The sequence below is a fragment of the Arvicanthis niloticus genome, chromosome 4, assembly GCF_011762505.2.
Source record: "Arvicanthis niloticus isolate mArvNil1 chromosome 4, mArvNil1.pat.X, whole genome shotgun sequence".
Lineage (NCBI taxonomy): Eukaryota > Metazoa > Chordata > Mammalia > Rodentia > Muridae > Arvicanthis > Arvicanthis niloticus.
In genome coordinates this window covers 21,225,376-21,245,199 of record NC_047661.1, presented here as the reverse complement: position 1 = coordinate 21,245,199, position 19,824 = coordinate 21,225,376, and the positions used below count along the sequence as shown (strand labels likewise).

Genomic DNA, 19,824 nt, shown 5'->3' with positions numbered 1-19,824 from the left:
ACCAAATTGAAGAACATACTAAGACAATTATACACCACAGTAAAATTGGTTCTATATGAGAGACATGAGTTTTGTTGAACATATGCAAATCAATAAATGTAATATAGCATTCAGGTAGACTTAGGAACAAAAAATCACATGATTATCTTGACTGATTAAGAAAAAGCATCTGATTAAGTCCCAAATATCCCATGACAGACATAAGCCAGCAATATAAAGAACATCTTTAAACATAATAAAGTCTATGTACAAAAACCCTAGAGCTAACAATTTACCAAATGGCAAAATTAAGGAGTTTAAAGAAAATCAACTTATAATGGGAGTCAATACCCTAACTAGACATCATATACTACCAAATAAGATCCCTAAACATCACAGGGCATTGACAATGCTATTGTTTCCATTACCACAACCTGGTGGTAAGATCTTATTGCTGAAGATACCACATTCCTATAGACCATAGAGAAGTCTAACTAGGGTTCACCTGGAAACTTCACCTCTACTGGCTAGTGCTTATAGTTCTGGAAAGTGCTACTAAACAAGACTATGTTACTAAAGAAGAAAAGCTGTCATCTTACAGAGATAGTAATTAGCAAAGAGATGCACAACTGGACAACATGTAGAGAGTGAGGGACTTTGGAGGTCTCAGCCCTGAATACAATGTCTTTCTCAAACCCCTCCCCCCAGGGCACAGGGATCTACTCATAAGAGGCAGTGGAAAGACTGTAAGTCAGAGGTGGTAAGCAGCCGCCAGGACTGATGCACATAGGAATGCACATACATTGAGACAGCAGGCACAAGACCTGCACAAGCTTAAACCAGACAAAACCACAGCACACAGAGAGGGAAGTAGGCATGAAGAAGCTATATGTCGATGGCTGCTCTAAGACAGGATGTCAGATGTCTTCAGAGGTTTGACAGTAAAAAATCATACACACTCCACGACAGGTCCCACGCTCAGGAGTAGCTGGCCAACACAAATCAGACTCCATGGTTTTGTGGATTATTTCTGAGTCTGTTTTAAGAGAGAAAGAATGTGAAATTGGTTACAGTAGGGTGGTAGGGTGTATCTGGGAGGAGTTGGAGGCGGAGAAAGAATGTGATCAAAATATAATGTATGAAATTTTCAATAAGTAAAAAGGCCTTTTAAAACAAAAAATTCACTGGTTCCTCATGGTAGCTTTGTATCCTGCTTCTTTGCTGAAAGTGCTTAGCAGACTTAAGAAACTTCTGCTGGATTCCTTAAGACTTTTTAAGTATAGAATCATATTTTCTGCAAGAAGAGGTGATCTAATTTTTTTCTCTTTGTCTCCCTTTAATGGCATTCCCTTGATCTTGATAAAATGTCAGCACTTTGCTGAATGAGCGTCGAAAGACTATCTTCCCACTTGGTCCAGGCTTTACAGGAAATGAGCTCAGTATTTTCTCATTTAACACAATATTTGCAACATGTCTGCCGTATATAGCACTTATGATGTTATGTTTCCTTGATAGTTTCTTCAAGACTGAAAAAGAGATGTTGCTATCTTCCAAAGTCCTTTTCTGTAGCTATTCAGATGCTTGAGGGACCTCTGTAGTTGAGCCTAAATGTCTATTTCATTTGTTGATTTGCATATTTTGAACTATCTGTATCTCTGGAATGAAAGTAAGTTGGTCATAGTGTATGGATTTTTTAGTGTGTCGTTGAATTTAGTTTTTGAACATGTTATACTTAATTTGTTTTCTACCTTTTATTTTCATCTTGCCCTCATTCCCCCTCTCTGGTCCCACTCTCACTGGCCCTTTACTTTTCCTGTCTATTCTCTTGTCTACCTTAGGTCTTTTGTGTGTTTGTTTCTCTCACTAAATATAAATAGGGTTGGTTTTACAAAAATTTACTACCAGCGGCTACATCTTCAAGAGAAGTTTTGCCCCTCCCCCAGCAAACATTTAACTCTCAAAAGCTCCTCAGAAAGGGATGGGGCCTCATTTTGTGAATCTCTTTCTTGAGAAGGCAGCCACAACTGCTCTCTGTTTGTGGCTGCAACAGCCATGGCACACTGGAAAAGAGATTCCATAGCCTGGTCTCCAACCTCTGGCTCACACAGTCGTTCCACTTCATCTTCCATGATGTTACCCGGACCTTGAAGGAAGATACTGAAATCTTTGTATGTCTGTTCATCAGGAATAATGATGTATAGGGGTGTTGTTGTTGTTGTTGATTTTTTTTCTTTCAGTTTTAGTATCAGGGTAAAACTGGCTTTACAAATGTATTTGGTAGTGTTCCTTTCTGTTATGATTAGTTTTTTCTATTCATTTTTATTTTTATGTTTTATTAGTTTTGTTGGGAACAAGCAAAAGAAATTTGTTTTAAATACTGCCATTTTGTTTCAAGAATCCATTTAATCATAAGGAGAAACTACCCAAATGTTGGGAGCCAACTTTAGTAGAAAGCGGCTAGATCAACTTTGCAGCCATCTGGAACCATATACCCTGATGAAAGACTTGGTTGTCAAAAGCCTTTAACAGCTGAAGCACACTCTGATAAATATATTGTTTATCCCACATAGCTTGTTTTGCTGTTTAGTGACCTCAGCTGTATGGTGCACGTGGTAAAGTGTTTTCACCTGTGTTCTCCTGCTTGTGTATATACATACCTCAGAATTCCCTTCAATAAGAGAGACTTGAGAAAATAGAAGAGACTGAATCACACCCTGTCTTGTCTCCATTCTTCGAGTCGCTTGCCCCACACACTCTCTCTCTTGACCAGAGCACTTAGCCCCAAAGCGTTGAGGCAAAGCATTGAGGAAGAGTAAGGTTACCAACACCCAAAAGCTGAACAGTTCTGTTGTTCAGAAAGAAAGAGTTGTCTGAGTCAAGCTATCTCAGGGACAACTTGTAAGGAGACAGTTATTTGAGTCTAGCCATCTCAAAGACAACTCCATCTTGCTGGTAGGGGTAAACTAAGTTCATATTCCCAGGCTCAGGAATAAACTCTTATCCTTATTGGTAGGAAAAAAATGTAACAATAACTTGGCACAGATTTTTATTATATCTTAAGCTTAAATATTCTGTGAAATTCTGGCTCATTGTTGCAGTTTAGCTCCCAAGTCTGTTCTGCAGCCTTAATCAATCAGTAGTGGCTTGATTACAATAAATTTTTGTCATCTGCATTGACCTACTGTTTGTTTGAGTTAGGCTGGATTTAAGCAGACCCCATAACAGTTTATTTTTTTACTTGACATAAGCTAGAGTTATCTGGGAAGAAGAACCTCAACTGAGAAAATGCCTCCATCAGATTATCTGTAGGCAAGAGGTGATGGTTCTTAAAAAACAGTGTCTTACAGATATAGCATGATATATAGATATATGTATATATGTATATATACATATATAGATATATCTAATCTATCTATCTATCTATCTATCTATCTATCTATCTATGTGCTCACAAAAATTGTAGCAACCCACCAGATGAAATCCCAGCAGTGAGAAAAGGAAGCAGACATAGGCTCCCACTCCTACTCAAGAAACTATAAGCAATAGATATCTACTTGTGAAGAAAAAATAAATCAGTTTTCTCCAATGAATTCTCACTGGATGTATTAGTCACACTTTGTGGTAGGCCCCATGCTCAAGCGTAGTTGGCCAACAAAAACAAACTCAACAGTACTTCTGTCAACTTTTTTTTTGCTTCATATAGCTTTTTTGGGGGGCTTTTGCTGTTATCTTTTTGGTCTTTCTCTTGTTTGTTTTGATTTCTGTATTTGTGGCTTTATGTATGTGTTTCTTGTTTTTGTTTGTTTTAAATAGAAAAGGAACATAAAGTTGGGTGCGTAGAAAGATGATCTGGGAGGAACTGGGGAAGAGTAACTGATCAAAACATATATGAAAATGCTTTCAATTAAAACTAACTATAAGAAACAAAATCAGAATAAATTTAATGAAGGAAACAATTTACTATATAGCACTAATTCATTTTGTATCACAAAAGAGAGATTTTTGCTTTTTAGAGATATTGTATATTTTAAAGAGACTAAATGTCTCAGTGTCTATTGCTCTGATAAAAATGTCATGACAAAAAGCAACTTGGGAGAAGGGGACTTATTTCAACTTATATCTTGTAGTCCATCTCTCAGAGAAGTCAGGACAGTAAGTTAAGGCAGGCACCTCCAGGCTGGGGCTAATGCAGAGGCCATGAAAGAACACTGCTTACTGGCTTGCTCGGTCTGCTTTCTTACACAGTCCAGGACCACATGCCCTTGGCTAGCACCAGCCCCCATGAGCTGGGGCCACCCACATCAATCAATGTTTAAGAGAATGCTCCAAGCTTTATTACAGACCTATCTTCTGAAGGCATTTTCTCAATTCTGATTCTCTCTTTTCAAACAACCCTAGCTTATATCAAGCTAAAAACAAAACAAAACAAAAAAAAAAAAACAATCAAACAAACAAACAAACAAAAACAAAATTCTGGATTTCATTAGTATCTATTGTGGAGTCAATGTTTCCTTATCTAATTTTATTAACAGATCTTCTTTCTCTCCTTTGGTTAGTTAGATAAAGCATTTTTCCATCTTGTTTGTATCAAAGAACAGAAACTATGTTTCATTGACGCTTTGATACTGTTCTCTCCACCTCCACTTCCTTCATCTCTGCCCTAATCTTCACTACTTTCTTTCTACTAGTTTTTTTGTTTGTTTTTTTGTTTGTTTTTACGCTCCTTTTGTTTGTTGTTGCTTTTGATACAGTCTCTCAGGCAGCTCAGGTTAACTTTAAAATCACCCTGTAATCAAGAAGAGGCTAGTCCTAAACACCGATTCTCTTCCTTCCATCTTTTAAGAGTTGTCTTGTGTTTCTAAGACCTGGAGGTACTTTAAGTTATTAGAGATTTCTTTGATTTTTTTTTTCCCATATGGGTGAACATAACTATGAGCTTTTCACTTAGAACTAACTTTCCTGTATCTACTTCTGTTTTCTTTCTCATTTAACTCTAGAATTAAAAAACTTTCTTCCTGCTTTCTTTAAGATCTACTGTTTATTCAGAATGTTTATTGTTCCAGTTCTTTGTTTTTACGTTTCTGTATTCTTTTTGCCGATTTTTAGGTTGATACCATTATAATCTGCTAATATACAGAATTATTTCAATTATTTTGTATTTGTTAAAAATCACATTAAGAAACTAGCGAAGAGATAAGCATGCCACTTGGTACTTTTTTAAAAAAAATCCAACCATTTATCCATAAAGCTTAAGTAAATATAGAAATAATATTCTCATGCAGTAAATATTTGTACTAACAAGGAAAATATTGAATAATTTTTTACAAACTTGCTACATTTGATCCCCTTACAACACAGGGTGCAACGACTACCAAAGACCACAGACCATGTGCTGCCCACGACTCCCAGAGGCCTCTGCGCCTAGCCATAATCCCCACGAGGCCACCACGGGACGGTTGAACCCTCCTGGAAAGAGGACATGGATCACTGTGAGGTCTTGTATTTTCGGTGAAGAGGTGAGAAATAAGGGCTGATATACAATCTTAGAAAAACTTGTAAAGTTCGCTGATATGAATCCAAAGTTGTGATTTTGCAAGTTACTCCAAAATCTAAGTGTATCAGTTGAACCATTGTTTAGATTCCAGGGAAAGAGACGGTTGTTTCCAAAAGGTAAAGTATAGTCAATCACAGACCATGAGATCCAAAGCACCGACAGCATCACTAACCTAGGCTTGTTCGATGCATGCTTGTAGATTGGTGAGTAATTAGCTAAGTACAGGTCAATTGAGGAATTTCCTTTGGGGGAAAAACAGTGAGCGTCCACAAATTACCTATGTTTACTGTCATTTTACTTTAAAAAATATTTTCAAGATTTGGGGGTGAGGATATTACTCAGTGGGCAAAGTGCTTGCCAACATTAGACCTGAGATTGGGTCCACAGGACGCAAAAAAGCCCAACACTCGAAGACATAGGCAGGAGGGTTCCCAGGACTAAAGCCAGACAAACGGTGCACTCCAGGTTCAAGGAACTCTGACTCTTAAAAAAGGTAGAAGGTGCAGTAAGGTTACCAGTTAGGAGCACTTGGGACTCGGGGGCGGGGGTGGGGGTGGGGGTGGGGGGTTTCCCAGCATTCTCACGTCAGCTGGCAACTTCCTGTAACTCCAGTTCGAGTGGACGCAATGCCCTCTTATGATCTCCCCTGGCCACCAAGCATGCACGTGGCACACATACACATGTAACATTTAAAAATAATTAAAGGGGCTGGAGAAGTGGTATGATGGTTAACAGCACTTGTTGCTCTTCCTGGGGACCCACGTCGGGTTCCCGGCTTAACGTGGTGGCTAGGCTACATACAGGTGAAAGATGCGTATACACATATGTGCGCGCACAACACATACACAAATATTTACAAGATTCACAAGTTATCTATTTTAATAAGATATGGGTGATAATATAGATTCATCTGCCAGTATAAGACTTGAACACAATTGGAGATACTACATTCACAACACGTGCTGTGGAGTCAGAATCCCTGGGTGGAGATTTCTGAGTTTAGCCACTGAGCTGCTGAATGGCTTGGGTAAGTGATTCCAGCTTTCTCTTTTTAAATTTTTTATTACATTGATTGATGGGGGGGGGGACACACACGCTTGCCACTCACCACATGTATGTCGGTTTGAGGATGACTTGTGGAGTCAGGTCTCTTCTTTCACCCTGTGGGGCCTGGGGAACTCAGGTCCTCAAGCTTGGCAGGGAGTAAGTGAGTGCATTTACCTGCTAAGCCATCTTGCTAGCCCAGAACCCTAGGAATTTTTCTAATTCATCTCTTCATAATATAACTAATGTGTAACCTACCTCACAATTCTGTGAGGACTGAAGTGAATTCAACACATGCCCAATGCTTAGAATAACACATAGTAATTACATAATAGGTCCCAAGAAAGCTAATGCCTATCAGTTAAAAAAAGGTTTCCCCATATAAGGATTTGAGTAATATTTTTCCAAATTAAGTTTAATTCTATAAAAACATATTCTATAAAAAGTGGCAATAACAACAGAATACCTGGTGTATTTTTATTTAACAAAGTAACTGTTTTCCTCTTGCTTAGACTGAAGTTTGATCTAAATTTAATTGTTATATTATTAATAGTCATACCTTTTATCCCTTAATGTCCCTTTCCATGACAGGTATGCCACCCTGACATTTTTTTTTTAATAGTTTGTAAATACTATCTCTGGGACAAATAATAAAATCATTCTTGTATGAAATGGTTTGTATTTGTAAACTTTATGAACAAGATAAATAAAAAATGTGACTATTTTATGCACAGATGACAACAGGTACAGATACTCTTCTGTGTTTTACAGATTTATTATCTGTCTTAGAAGGACTTTATGGTTTGGAATCCCAAGGAGCAACACTGAGGGCAATGATGTAAGCTGCTATAAAAATAAGCAAAATAATATTTCATTAAAACATTATAAGATGCAAAATGATGCATTTTAAAAATAAACAGAAGCTTCCAGGGACGTGGAAAGGAAAGAGGAAATGGGAGAGAGGGTAAAGGTATAGAGAGTGGGGGCTGGAGAGATGGCTCAGTGGTGAGATCACTTGACTGTTCTTCCAGAGGTCCTGAGCAACCACATGGTAGCACACAGCCATCTGTAATGGGGTCTAATTTCTTCCGGTTTGCATGAATAGTGAGCACTTGTATATGTAAAATACACAAATGCATAAATCATTTTTAAAAGTATAAATAGATGGATATGATCAAAATATATAAGCATGTATGGAATGTCATAATGAACCCTTTTATTTTGTACCACTAATACATACTAATACAGTAATATTAAAAGATAAGGCGAAAATACAGATTCTGTTGTGATGTGAAGTCATTTAACTTTTAAAATAAAACTGAGAAACATTGGCCCATGGATAGTTTCCTTCTGACAAAACATCAGTTCTTTTCCGAAATCCCCGCAGTTCCAATTATATAAAATGATTGTCATTTGCCTCTTCTGTTTGGATAGCATGTGGTAAAAGATATTAAAGTACACTTTGAATTGGTATGACTTGTTTTAAAGGACAAAGAGAAAACCTGCCTGCTATGGAAGATTTTGATGACTTAACTCAGTCATCTGAAACAGCCTCAGACTATGGCAGGTCTTCCTGCCCTAATTATGAAGCTATATTGAAGCTAATTAAACGTCTTAGCCTGGAATGCAAAGGTAAGTCTCCTGTGGATAAAGATCAGCAGCAGTTCTACACACTGCTTAGCATGGCACCTAAGAGCACCGATGCATCTTGGTGCTGCCATATTGGAGACATGCTATACATTAAAGAAGAAAGAGAACCATACACTATTAGCCAGAAATTTTATTCCTACTGTTATTTTTTTCAGTGTGGGTGACACACCCTGTCTTCTTAAAACCAATTTCTCTCTCGAGTGTTTATTATGATTAGCTCAGGTTATCTTTGTCTCTGCCTTGTATATTTGGAATCCCTTGGAATGCCTTAGCAGGAATTGATTCTCTGCTAACCTCACCCATCTCTTGAGACCAGAGTCTACTTCACAATCCGAATCAGGCATTGTTAACAGTTAAGATACGATCATGTTAACACCTTGCTATCATGTTAAGACCAGCTGTTGCTCTACATTCATGTATACTTCCTGTCCATATACCCATCCTCTGCCTCAGACGCTTGTTCTTGTAATGGGGCCTTTTTGTTTTCTATAGTTTTACTGAGGTTTTTTTCAATACACTGTGAATGAATGCACATGTGCAAAGTGTACCATTTGAAAAGTTTCAGCATATGTTAAACTCATTTAGTCAACATACCAAGACAGTAACAAATCTACCACTTAGAATACTCTTTCCATTCCCACTTCATAATCACTTATGAGATCACAAACAGTATCAATATTTGGACCATGTTCCAGTCCCGTCTTTCACAAGCATAGATACTGTCAGCTGTTTTTAAGTTTTCCCTGTATTGTGATACATGTAACACATGTATGTAAAGGTCAATAGTAATGCTCAACATTTCTCCGTGTGCTTAGTTACATTTGTATGTTTTCTTTGGAAACTGTCAGCCCCGGGCTTTTTGCCAAATAAAAATAAGATTGTTTGATTTTTAACATTGTTATATATGTGTTCTTTTTAAAGCTGTACTTTTTGATAGGACTTTCCTCACTCCAGTTTTAGGGTCGCTTATGTACTCTCTTGAGACTATCTTAGGTAATGTCTTTTCTCTTGTGCTGGAGAATAAACTCAGGGACCCACACATGATAGGCAAGCAGTCTAACATTCAACTACATCCTTTAACCTTAGTAACATGGAGTAAGAGTTTCAACTTTTATAAAACCCAATTGAAGTTTTGTTGTTATAGATTTTTGATTCAGAATAATATCTAATAAATCTTCATCTAGCCCAGTCTTTGACTAGAAGTCTTATAGTTTGGGGTCCATTTCGAGTTTATTTGCAGTGTAGGATATGGGTCAAGCACATCCTGTGGTTGCCGACATGCAGTTGTTCTTGATGCACATACTGTGGACTCTCCTCTCTCCCCAGTGCGCTCACTGCGCCCCCTAACAAAGTAACAAAGTAGCTTATTTTTCAAATATTCAACTTGTTCCTGTAGATCCTGTTGGTCTTCACTGATTTATTTGGTTTTCTTTATATTAGTGTCACACTGTTTTGATCACTGTATCTGTTATATTTTAAACCAACCCCTGTTCTTGATGAGTTTTTTTTTTTTTTTTCAGGGTAATTTTTATAGTCTAGATCTTTTGCATTTCCATATGGTTTTTTGGTAGGTTCATTTTACTTGTGTTTGCTTTTGTGTAGTGGTAAAGATTAGACATAAGCCTTTGAATATACTCATTAGGTACCTAGCCATTGATGTAGATGCACATTTTTAAATCAGCTTGCCAATTAAAAATAAAGTTTGTGGTCCTGTTACTATTAGACTGTCGAGCATTGACATCTTTGTAAATCTTCTAACTACTAAGCAATAGTTTGCATTTATTTCCATGGGTAACATTTTATATTTTCATGTTATTAATATTTCCATGTCTTTGTGCATTATTATATATATGATATATATATATACATACATATACATACATATATTTCATGTAGTGGATATTTCTTTTTTTGACTGGTTAGCTGTTTATTGATACATAATGACTTATTTTAGCTGATTGTGACATTCTTTATTATTTTTTTATTGGATATTTTATTTACCTTTCAGATGCCATCCCCATTCCCCCTGAAAATCCCTGTCCCATGCCCCCTTTTTGCTTTTATACACTTTTTAAAAATGTTAATCAAAGGCTTTATAAGTTTGGTAAGGCTCAATCAGAAGTGTAACCCAATACCCAACCTAGATATATCAACTATCTTTGACTGGTGGAGACATGTGAACAACTGCCTCCATGTCCCCCCTCTTTCTCTCTCTCTCATCACCTAGCTTCTCCTCTCCTTCTCCTCCTCTCCTTACTCCTTCTCTTCCTCTCGGTACTCCTCCCACCTTAGCTCCTCCTACATATCACCCTTCCTGTTAAAATAAAACTTTTCTTTCAAAATACAATTAGAGCATAATTATGCCAATTTGTACCAGTGAGGTACAAGATAGTCCTAAAACCCAGTCCATCATTTTGTTGACTAACCAGAACCTCTGTCATCGCTCCTAACTAAAACACTTAGTTCTGAACCTGGCTTTTTCCTTGGCTTTAGAATGAATGTTAGCTGAAAACCATCCACTCAAATCTTTTCTCTCAAGGTAAATAGCCAGGATTGGCTATGAGACTATAAGTTTTCAACCCCATCAGAAATCCAGAATGGCTGAGTTAACTAAAATTATGGGAAGCACAAAGCATAGCTTCTAAAACTTAGCCAATTTATAGAGACTGCTGAACACCCAGACACTCCCTATACTACAGAACGTTGGAGCAATTTCTATATTGTAGAAGTTTTATTTGTATGTCAGATATTTTAAAAAATAATATTCACTTTGTGAAATAGCATTTTAGCTAACACATAGGAAAGTATCTTTACTTGTATTTATGGGGCTCAGCATAGCATTTCAGTAAATGTGCACTGTATGTATAATTATTAAGACATAGTTTTTATAGGTCTATAACCTCAAATATTTGTCATTTCTTTGCTGTGAGAACATTGAAAATTGTCTCTACTCGCTGTTTTAAGATATTTAATGTTAAGCATAGTTATCTTATTGTGCTATGTAGATGCAAAAGTAATTTTCCCGCCTCCTATCAGTATTGAATGGAGGAATGGGACAACATACATTCATTCATATAAAAAAAAAAAAACACTCTCATACTTTATTCCCATATTGCCTTCTCCCCGATTCAGATTCTGTTAGCCTATTAAAAATCCAGAATGCAATTCATTCATATAAAAGGTTAATACAACTGAAAAATGGTCACTGCAAAGTACTTCGAGGGAAACTTCAAGCAGTGGAGAATGAAGTCAGTGGACTCTGTAAGAAGCTTGCAGACTCAGAACGTGAAAAAGTTGAACAAGAACAAGAACTCTGCAGTGTAAGGTATGACATCTCCATTTCTAAAATGTCTAAGGGTTACAGGGTCAGTTTAGCAGTGGAGTCCTTGGCTAGCATATGTGAGGCCCTGGGTCTTATCCCCAGGACTACACCAGTGGGTTACAGTAGTGTGTGTAATTCCAGTCCTTGCAGGGCAGAGGAAAATTCAAGGCCAAAGGCAGTCTGGAATACTTGGGGAAACACTGAAGAAGAGGAAGAGAAGGAAGGCAGAGTTGGGGGAGGGATTGAGCAGAAGGGGAGTAGGAAGAGGAGGGATCGAGGAGGAAGGGAGGAGAAAGGGGAAAGGAGAAAGAAGCAAAAGCATCAGCAACAGCAGCTTTTGTAGTCTGTAGAGTATGAAATTTTGGCATTGACACAAAAACTCAGCAATCACCTCAAAGGGAATAACAGTTTACTCTGGAGCCAGACATAGGTAGCCATGGCCCAAAATACCAAGTTGGTCACAATTTTGTGGACTTTTTATAGTAAGAGAAAAAAAAAGTCATAAATTAAGGTATTTTAAAAATACATTGGTGGGGACATTAAGTAGCCAGATTATGTAAAGCAGACAAGTATCTTCGATAGGCCACAGATGCTGTCTGATAACATTCTTAGCCTTTGGGTTGAAGTCCACTGGTTGGTTCCCTTTGAAAAGAATCTTACCCAATAGTAACAGGGTGTTAGCTTAAGCAAACAGAGGGGCAACACACAGATGCCCAGAAAGCAGAAGATAAATTATGATAATCAGGGTCTGCAACCTTTTAGCTCTCCACAATCAGAGGTTTTTCAATAAGTCAGTCGGATGTGCCCCTCTCCCTTTTTTTCTTTCTTTTTTTCCCTTTTTTGGTTGCAGGAGAGCTTCCAGTCATAATTCATCTTTTGGGTAATGTAACGCCCAAGCTGCCCCACGTTGGGTGGCCAAACTGTACGGCCCACTCTGTTCCGCAGGTCGGGGGTCTAGCAAGAGAGAGAGAGAGTTGGGGGAAGAAGGGGGAGAGACTCGAAGAATAGAGACAAGCCAGAGGATCTGTAGTCAAGTCTCCTTTACTGTCTCCAACACACACACACAACTCCTACTCTACTACACCACCACTATACCACACACTTACAAGGAAATATACCAGAATATACCACACACTTACAAGGTATTTATAAGCACACGCAGGGGAACACAGGTGAAAACATTTTACCACGTGCACCATGCAGCTGGGGTCACTAAACAGCAAAACAAGCTATGTGGGATAAACAAGATATTTATCAGAGTGTGCTTCAGCTGTTGTAGGCTTTTGAAAAACAAATCTCTATCAGGATATATGGTTCCAGATGGCTGCAAAGTTGATAGCTTCTTTCTAGCCGCTTTCTGCTTAAAGTCGGCTCCCAACAGGGTAAGAACCACATTTTGTGCTAAAGGAGACAAATATTGTTCTATGTTCCACCATAGGAGGAAGGTTCACTCCTAGTATCTGTTATAGATGAGGCAGAATCAAGAGAAAAGCTGGGGAGGAGGTTATGGGGGAAGAAGGGAGGGAGAGAGGAGAGACAGAGACAGACAAAGAGACAGACAGAGACACAGAGAGAGAGGAGAGTTTAATCCCTGGAACTGGAGCCCACATGGGGAAGAAGAGAACTGACCAATGTGAATGGTCATCTGAATTCCACACACATGCTACAGCACATGTGCCCACACATATACAAAATAAAAACAAGCAAACAAACAAGTGCTTGAGTCTGGAAGAGGTGGGCTCTAATAGAAGTGAAGGTATGGCCTTGCTAGCAAGGTGAGAGCAAGCAGGCAAACTGCAAGAGCTTCCTTCTTCCACATTCTTACATAGCTGCCAGCAGAAGCTGTGGCCCAGGTTAAATCTGGATTAAAGAACTGGATTAATGCTTTGTCTTCCTACCTCAAAGATCTCATTAGAAGTAGATCTTAAGCAGAAATAACCCACAGGTGAGTCCTCCATTTTGGGGTTTTAGTTAATTCCAGATGTAGTCAAGTTGACAACCAAGAATAGCCATCATATCTTCCTTCTGCCAACCCCTTTCTTATCTAGGTTGTTACCAGAAGTTTCCATCCTGTCTTAGTCAGGGTTTCTATTCCTGCACAAACATCATGACCAAGAAGCAAATTGGGGAGGAAAGGGTTTATTCAGCTTACACCTTCCACATTGCTGTTGATCACCCAAGGAAGTCAGGACTGGAACTTAAGCAGATCAGAAAGCAGGAGCTGATGCAGAGGCCATGGAGGGACGTTACTTACCGGCTTGCTTTCCATGGCTTGCTCAGCTTGCTTTCTTATAAAACCCAAGACTACCAGCCCAGGGATAGCATCACCCACAGTGGGCCCTCCCACCCTTGATCACTAATTGAGAAAATGCCTTACAGCTGGATCTCATGGAGGCATTTTCTCAACTGAAGCTCCTTTTTCTATAATAACTCCAGCTTGTGTCAAGTTGACACAAAACTAGCCAGTACACACATCCATAATCAGAGAGGGCCTGCTGTCAGCAATTAAGGCAACCAGGACACTTATTTAGTTCAGACCCTCTGCTGGGGTTATCCTACTTTGTAACAATTTTACATTGAAAAGACATAATAGTCATGACCATCTTATATAAAATGAATTCAGTCCAACATCAAGTCTCTGAAGGAAGACATCAACAGTTCGAAGACTGGAGGTTCAAAGGCTCTTAACTCTTAAGACCTTACAAATAAAGAACAAGTTATAGACACAAAACATATGTCATGAAAAAAAAAAACCAGTCCCATTCCAAAATGGAAGATTCAAGGTATAGCAATGAACAATGACACCACACCAAAGCCAAAATCCAGTATGGCAAACACCAAATCCTGAAGCTTCTTGTCTGCCATCTGGGGCTTTTCATGTAGCCAGCTGGGCTCCACATAGCGTGGTAGTCCCAGTTCTCCAGTCCCTTGTATTTGTCTGCATCAGTTACTTTTTGTTGCTGTGACAACCAAGACCATTCCAAAATGAATTTCTACTATTTATAATAGAAAGTACATAGTTTCTACTTTAGACATCTTTTGTGGGTAAATAAGGGGACTGTCTGTTGGAAATGGTTTACCTCTCACTTGCTCTAAGGACATAGGACCTTTGTATCCTCAGGCTGCTTTGTTGTTCTCCTTGTCTTCATCACTAAGTCAGGGGCCAGCCTTACCCAGGATAGGGATTTATGAGAACAGATTGAGACAAACATGCTTTCGTCTGAAGTGGGAAGCCCCAGTTCATCTCCAGCTTCTTGGTGAGCCTTAACAGCACACAACAATTTATCAATATAATGTACATGTAAAAGCTATTTGCGTCTGTAAAGCAAAACTCAGTGGTTTGCATTGGACAGGAAATTTGCTGTGGAGTCCAGTGACAGCTGGCTGGGCCCAAAGTGCCTGTCCCCTGCATGACCTACATAAAGTTGTTCAAAAAACTCATATATTCTGGGTTGCCCATTGGGAAAAGACTGAAATGAGACAGAAAGCATTTTCTCCTTTCAGTGCACCATAAGAAACAAAACCCTTGATTTTGGTTCTGCTTGGGTTTCTTTACATTTTATAAGATTTCGAGTGTGTGGATCCAAGTGACTGAAGTGTCTGTCTTTGCTGGTGTCCAACTTGACATTCTCCCTGACTAGTCTTGGGGTGACAAACTGCTCAAAAATCTGTACCCAGTTTGTGTGTGTCTGAAAATGGAGGGGAGACATCGGAAGGGGCAACAGAGAGTAAGCATGCTTCAGAGGAAGGCTGGGGATACCCTGGAACCTTTAGAAGAATAAACCAATATGCAACAAGCCAGGCAAAAGAAACATTTTCTAACAAAAAGCATTCCTAACATAAGCATTTTAAACTGTAGGTTTGCTTTAAAACAAGAAGAGGAGAAGAGAAAAAATGCAGTCTGGGTTTATGACAAAATGAAGGAGCAGCTAAGAGAAAAAGAAGAGCAATATAATAAAGAAGTTAAAGTGAAACAAAAACTTGAAATTTGTGTTAGGGAACTGGATGTGGACCTGAAGACTGTGAGAAACAATCTTAATAAAGTGAGTGGACTGTTTACATTTTGTAAGGCTGCAAGTGAGTGTCAGTCTATACTCGTGATAAGTAAGTAATCAAATACGATCAAATATGTTTGAAATTACAGTTTACTCTTGCTTCACCAATATTGTTTATCCCTTTGAATATATATTGAATATAAATATATAATCATATGGTACTTACATATGGGGATATGATCTGAGAAATATGCTTGGCATACTGATCCTGCAGTCATCAAAAGTGTGCACTCACAGAAGCGTGGCACACCTAACTCATCTCCCGGGCAATGTGATCATATTCTTACGGCTACTGTGAATGGAACGGAGACTGTCTTAGTTCTATCAATGTGATCATATTCTTATGGCTACTGTGAACGGAACAGAGACCATCTTGGTTCCATCTTTAGGCTTACCACGAGGCTTAGGTCATGCAAACTCAGTTGTGTCCAGAGCCACCCTGAGCCAGTGGATTCCAAGTCTGTTGTTTCATGTCCACAGGAATAAAGAAATGCGGACAAGAAGACAAGAAAAACACAAATTCATTAAGGAAAATTGAGAAAGAATTTACAAGGGTAGGGCAGGCTCCAAAAGAGAACTACCCTTGTGTTACCCTGACCATTTGTATTGCCATTGTCTTTCGTGGGTATTATGGAGAGAATTTAATGCAGCCTGAGGTAGGGTATACAGGGATTAGTCAGTTTTTGTGTACATCACGGACCCTGCTAATGAGAAGTCTATGTCCCCTATGTATGCTGTCTTGGCTCTACCAAAGTGCTATTCATTAATTTAGGGAAGGAGTTACACCAGAGGGTCCTTTCCTCACAGCCACAGGGCAGCCAGCCCCAGTCTCAATGCAGGAACACTGTGTGTGTTCTTATGTGATATGTGAGTAACTATATTATTTAGGGCTTTAAGTTAAAAATTGAACCACGAGTACTGGCAGTCATCTAAGAAACTGGCAAGCTCATTTCCTAGGTTAAACTAACAAACAGTTGAGCATCTAGAAAAACAACAAAAGTCCAAACAATGGAATAAGCAAAAAAGCAAAAGGAACCCCTCGGTATGGGAGCGACCCTGAGGCTGAGAGTCTGCTAAACAGACTCTGGGTTGAATATTCTATAGGACCTCTAAGTCTTCCCCTCACCCCAGTGGTCCTACATAGATAGATACCTCTCCCGTGCTTTACCACTGTTTCTCCTCACAGTATCTTATTGGAACAAGAGGCTTCCATCTTGGAGAGCACAATTTTGTTTTCCTTATCTACTTCTGTCCCTCTAAGTCTACTTCTGGCAGAGAGGGGCAATGACAACTCTAGCTGCCTCATGCTGAAGAGGGCAGAGTCTGGGTGGTGGGGGGGGGTGGAGGAGGTGTTGGTCCAAGACAGAAGGAACCCTTGTGTGTCAGGAGGGCTCCTGGAGCTGGGTCAGGGGTTTGCAATGGATTCTAGGTGAAAGTGCACTTTGAGATCCACCTGTAGGAGCAGAGGGATCAAAGGGCTGAAGAGAAGAACATTAGAGACCATTACACCACTGCACAGAGTAGTACCGTTCCAGCATGATAAAATAATGCTACTTGTATAGGACAAAGATGGTACCCTGAGGCCCTTCACTGGTCATTCAGAGCTCAATTTGCACCTTTCTTCCTCCATTATCATCCTCAAGTATCACCTGAGGCTGGTATTCTTGAATTCAACAAGTATCCTGAAATGACCTTAAACTCCTAATCGTCCTGCCTCTACCTCCTGTCCTTGACTCACAGGCAGGTGTCACAAGTCTGGTTTTACAGTGGTTCAGGGACCTCATGCAAGCACTCTACAAACCAAGCTATGTTCCTAGCACCAAGTTTTTGGTTCTGCTCTTGAAAGGGGTAGCTATCATTTATGCAATTAAATTTTGGGTAATTCATGCAGGAGGCAGATTCTTGCCGGCTTTATCAGCTCTTTGCCCACTTTTTCAAGGTTTGTCTATTAATATGGCTTTAGACTAGTTTCCCCAAGTGTCCTACCATGAGGTATCAGAATAACAATGTCTTTAAATGTGTCCCTAGGTTTTAGAGGAAAGAAATTGCTTCGAGAGGCAACTTTTGCAAGAGCAGAATGCCAGAATCTTACAGGATGAGATTCTGGTAAATAACCTTCACAAACAAAAGGAGCTAAAAGTTGCACAAGAAAAAATTAGTTCTAAGGTATTTTCTTTAGTTGCCTTCAAGTCCCCGTATATGTATTTGTATGTGTACATGGTTTGTTAAAAAAAAAAAAAAACAATTATAGGGCTTATGAAAACTACAGAGCACTTTTCAAAATCCTATGTGGATATCCATAATAATACACATACTTTAATGTGGAAATAGCTCCTTTTTTTCTTAGCAACTTGGATAAAGTAATGTTAATTCAAGTCCATTGTCTACAGCATAGTGATGACATTCATAGTGACCTCATCCAAATGTCATGCAAGTCCCGCTTTAGACAGCATAGAATAATGCCTTTGACACTGCTTCCTCTCAAGAAAGGGTTTTGGTTATTTCCCATAAGAATTCATCTTTCGGTGGTCACAAAAGCCTTGCTAGTAACAATGTATCTTCCACTTTAGGGCTTGATTTCTCTCTCAGTCTGCTAATGGAGACATTTGGTTATTTGTTTCAACATTTGATAAAGGGGAAAAATATAGGCAACAGAGACCATATTTTAGATGATCATTTTTTTCCTTTCCAGAAGAGTAACAGTGTGCTACAATTCTTTATTTCACTACAAGTGGGCTCTAATGTAGACAGAGAACCACTTTACTGCCAAGTCTCACCCAGAACAAAGACTTTATCATGATTTCAATAGTACTGTGGCTGGAGTCCAGGTCTTCACACACACTATATACTTACTCTCTCAGGGAGGCATATCCCTAATAATCAGAAGTGGATATATTTATTCCACATTTTTTTCAGGTTAACTCTATAGAAAGGCCATTATAGTTTTCTCAAAAAAATATTTAAAGTGCTTGAAAGATGAGACATTTCCCTTTTATTTTAGACATTTTAAAGCACAGAAATAGTAGGAATAAGAGTAGTACGTATGTCTATAAGTAAATCAATAAGAAAATTAGCTAGACTCTGTCAAGTGGACTGTTAGAAAGCAATTTTATGTAGATATAGCACTACATATATTGCAGATGTACCATGTAGTTTCGACATTTCACATATAGAACTCACTGTTTCTTAATATGCACACAGAGTTCATAACCACTTCTACCACCACAGGCAATTTTAGAACATTTTTATGACTTTGAAAAGAAACCATAAATTCTTATCTGGGAAATCCCTAGAAACTGGTCCCTCCCTCTTCCCCTGTGCTAGAAACCCACCAATCTGTTTCTTGACTCTTTACTCTCTGTGTTCTAGAAATAGAGTCCCATTGAATTAGTCCTTCTTGTGTGGCTTGTTTCTCTTAATGTAATGTGTGTGATGTGTTGTCAAGTGGGAGTACTTTTTCACTTCTGTTTATTCTGTATCTGTGGCACTTCTCCATTCAGCGGTTGACAGATGTCAAAGTTCTGCCTGCTGGCTGTTGTAGTTAACGTCTCTTTTTCTATGAAGAGGCACTATGACCAAGGCAACTTATAAAAGGAAGACTTTACTAGGGCTTACGGTTTCAGGGTGTGAGTCCATGACCATCCTGGTGGAGAGCATGGCAGAAGACATGACACTGAAGTAGTAGTTGATAGCTTATATTCCTATCCACAAGCATAAGACATAGAGGGCAGAGAAAGAGAGAGAGAGAGACAGAGACAGAGACAGAGACAGAGACAGAGACAGAGACAGAGACAAAGAGACTAAGACTGGGAATAGTATTTCTCCTAATCCTTTCCAAATAGTTCTACCAACTGGGCAGCAGACATTTAAATGTATGAACCATTTTCACTCAAACCACCATACTGACTGTTACTGAAAATACTTCCATGAACTCTCATTTATCAAGTATTGGTATAATATGTATATCTCTCCATTTCTCTTCTTTTGCTCTTGCTGACTTATTCTGTTTGTTTGTTTGTTTGCTTGCTTGCTTGCTTGCTTGCTTGGGAGTACAGGGTCTAATGCTGCAGCCACGGTAGATCTGGAGCTCAATATATAAACTGAGTAAGCCTAGAACTTATGGTGAGTCTCCTGCCTCATCCTCCCAAATGCTCGGGTTCTAGGCTTAAGCCACTGTACAAGGCTACATGTCTCATGTTGTTAAATAAATTGTAAATAAA

General features: G+C 38.9%; 1 protein-coding gene across 1 annotated transcript in view; it reads left to right on the top strand.

Annotated features, from left to right (window-relative positions):
* Positions 1-5,437: 5,437 nt before the first annotated feature.
* Positions 5,438-19,824, top strand: part of LOC117706820 (ankyrin repeat domain-containing protein 26-like) — a 32,550-nt gene continuing 18,163 nt past the window's right edge. Inside the window, exons 1-7 of the mRNA XM_076932072.1 lie at positions 5,438-5,495; positions 6,438-6,560; positions 7,349-7,415; positions 8,066-8,209; positions 11,360-11,552; positions 15,409-15,592; positions 17,633-17,770. Coding sequence (XP_076788187.1) covers positions 8,089-8,209; positions 11,360-11,552; positions 15,409-15,592; positions 17,633-17,770 — 636 coding nt within the window. The 5' untranslated portion in view covers positions 5,438-5,495; positions 6,438-6,560; positions 7,349-7,415; positions 8,066-8,088. The remainder of the gene's footprint in view (positions 5,496-6,437; positions 6,561-7,348; positions 7,416-8,065; positions 8,210-11,359; positions 11,553-15,408; positions 15,593-17,632; positions 17,771-19,824) is intronic.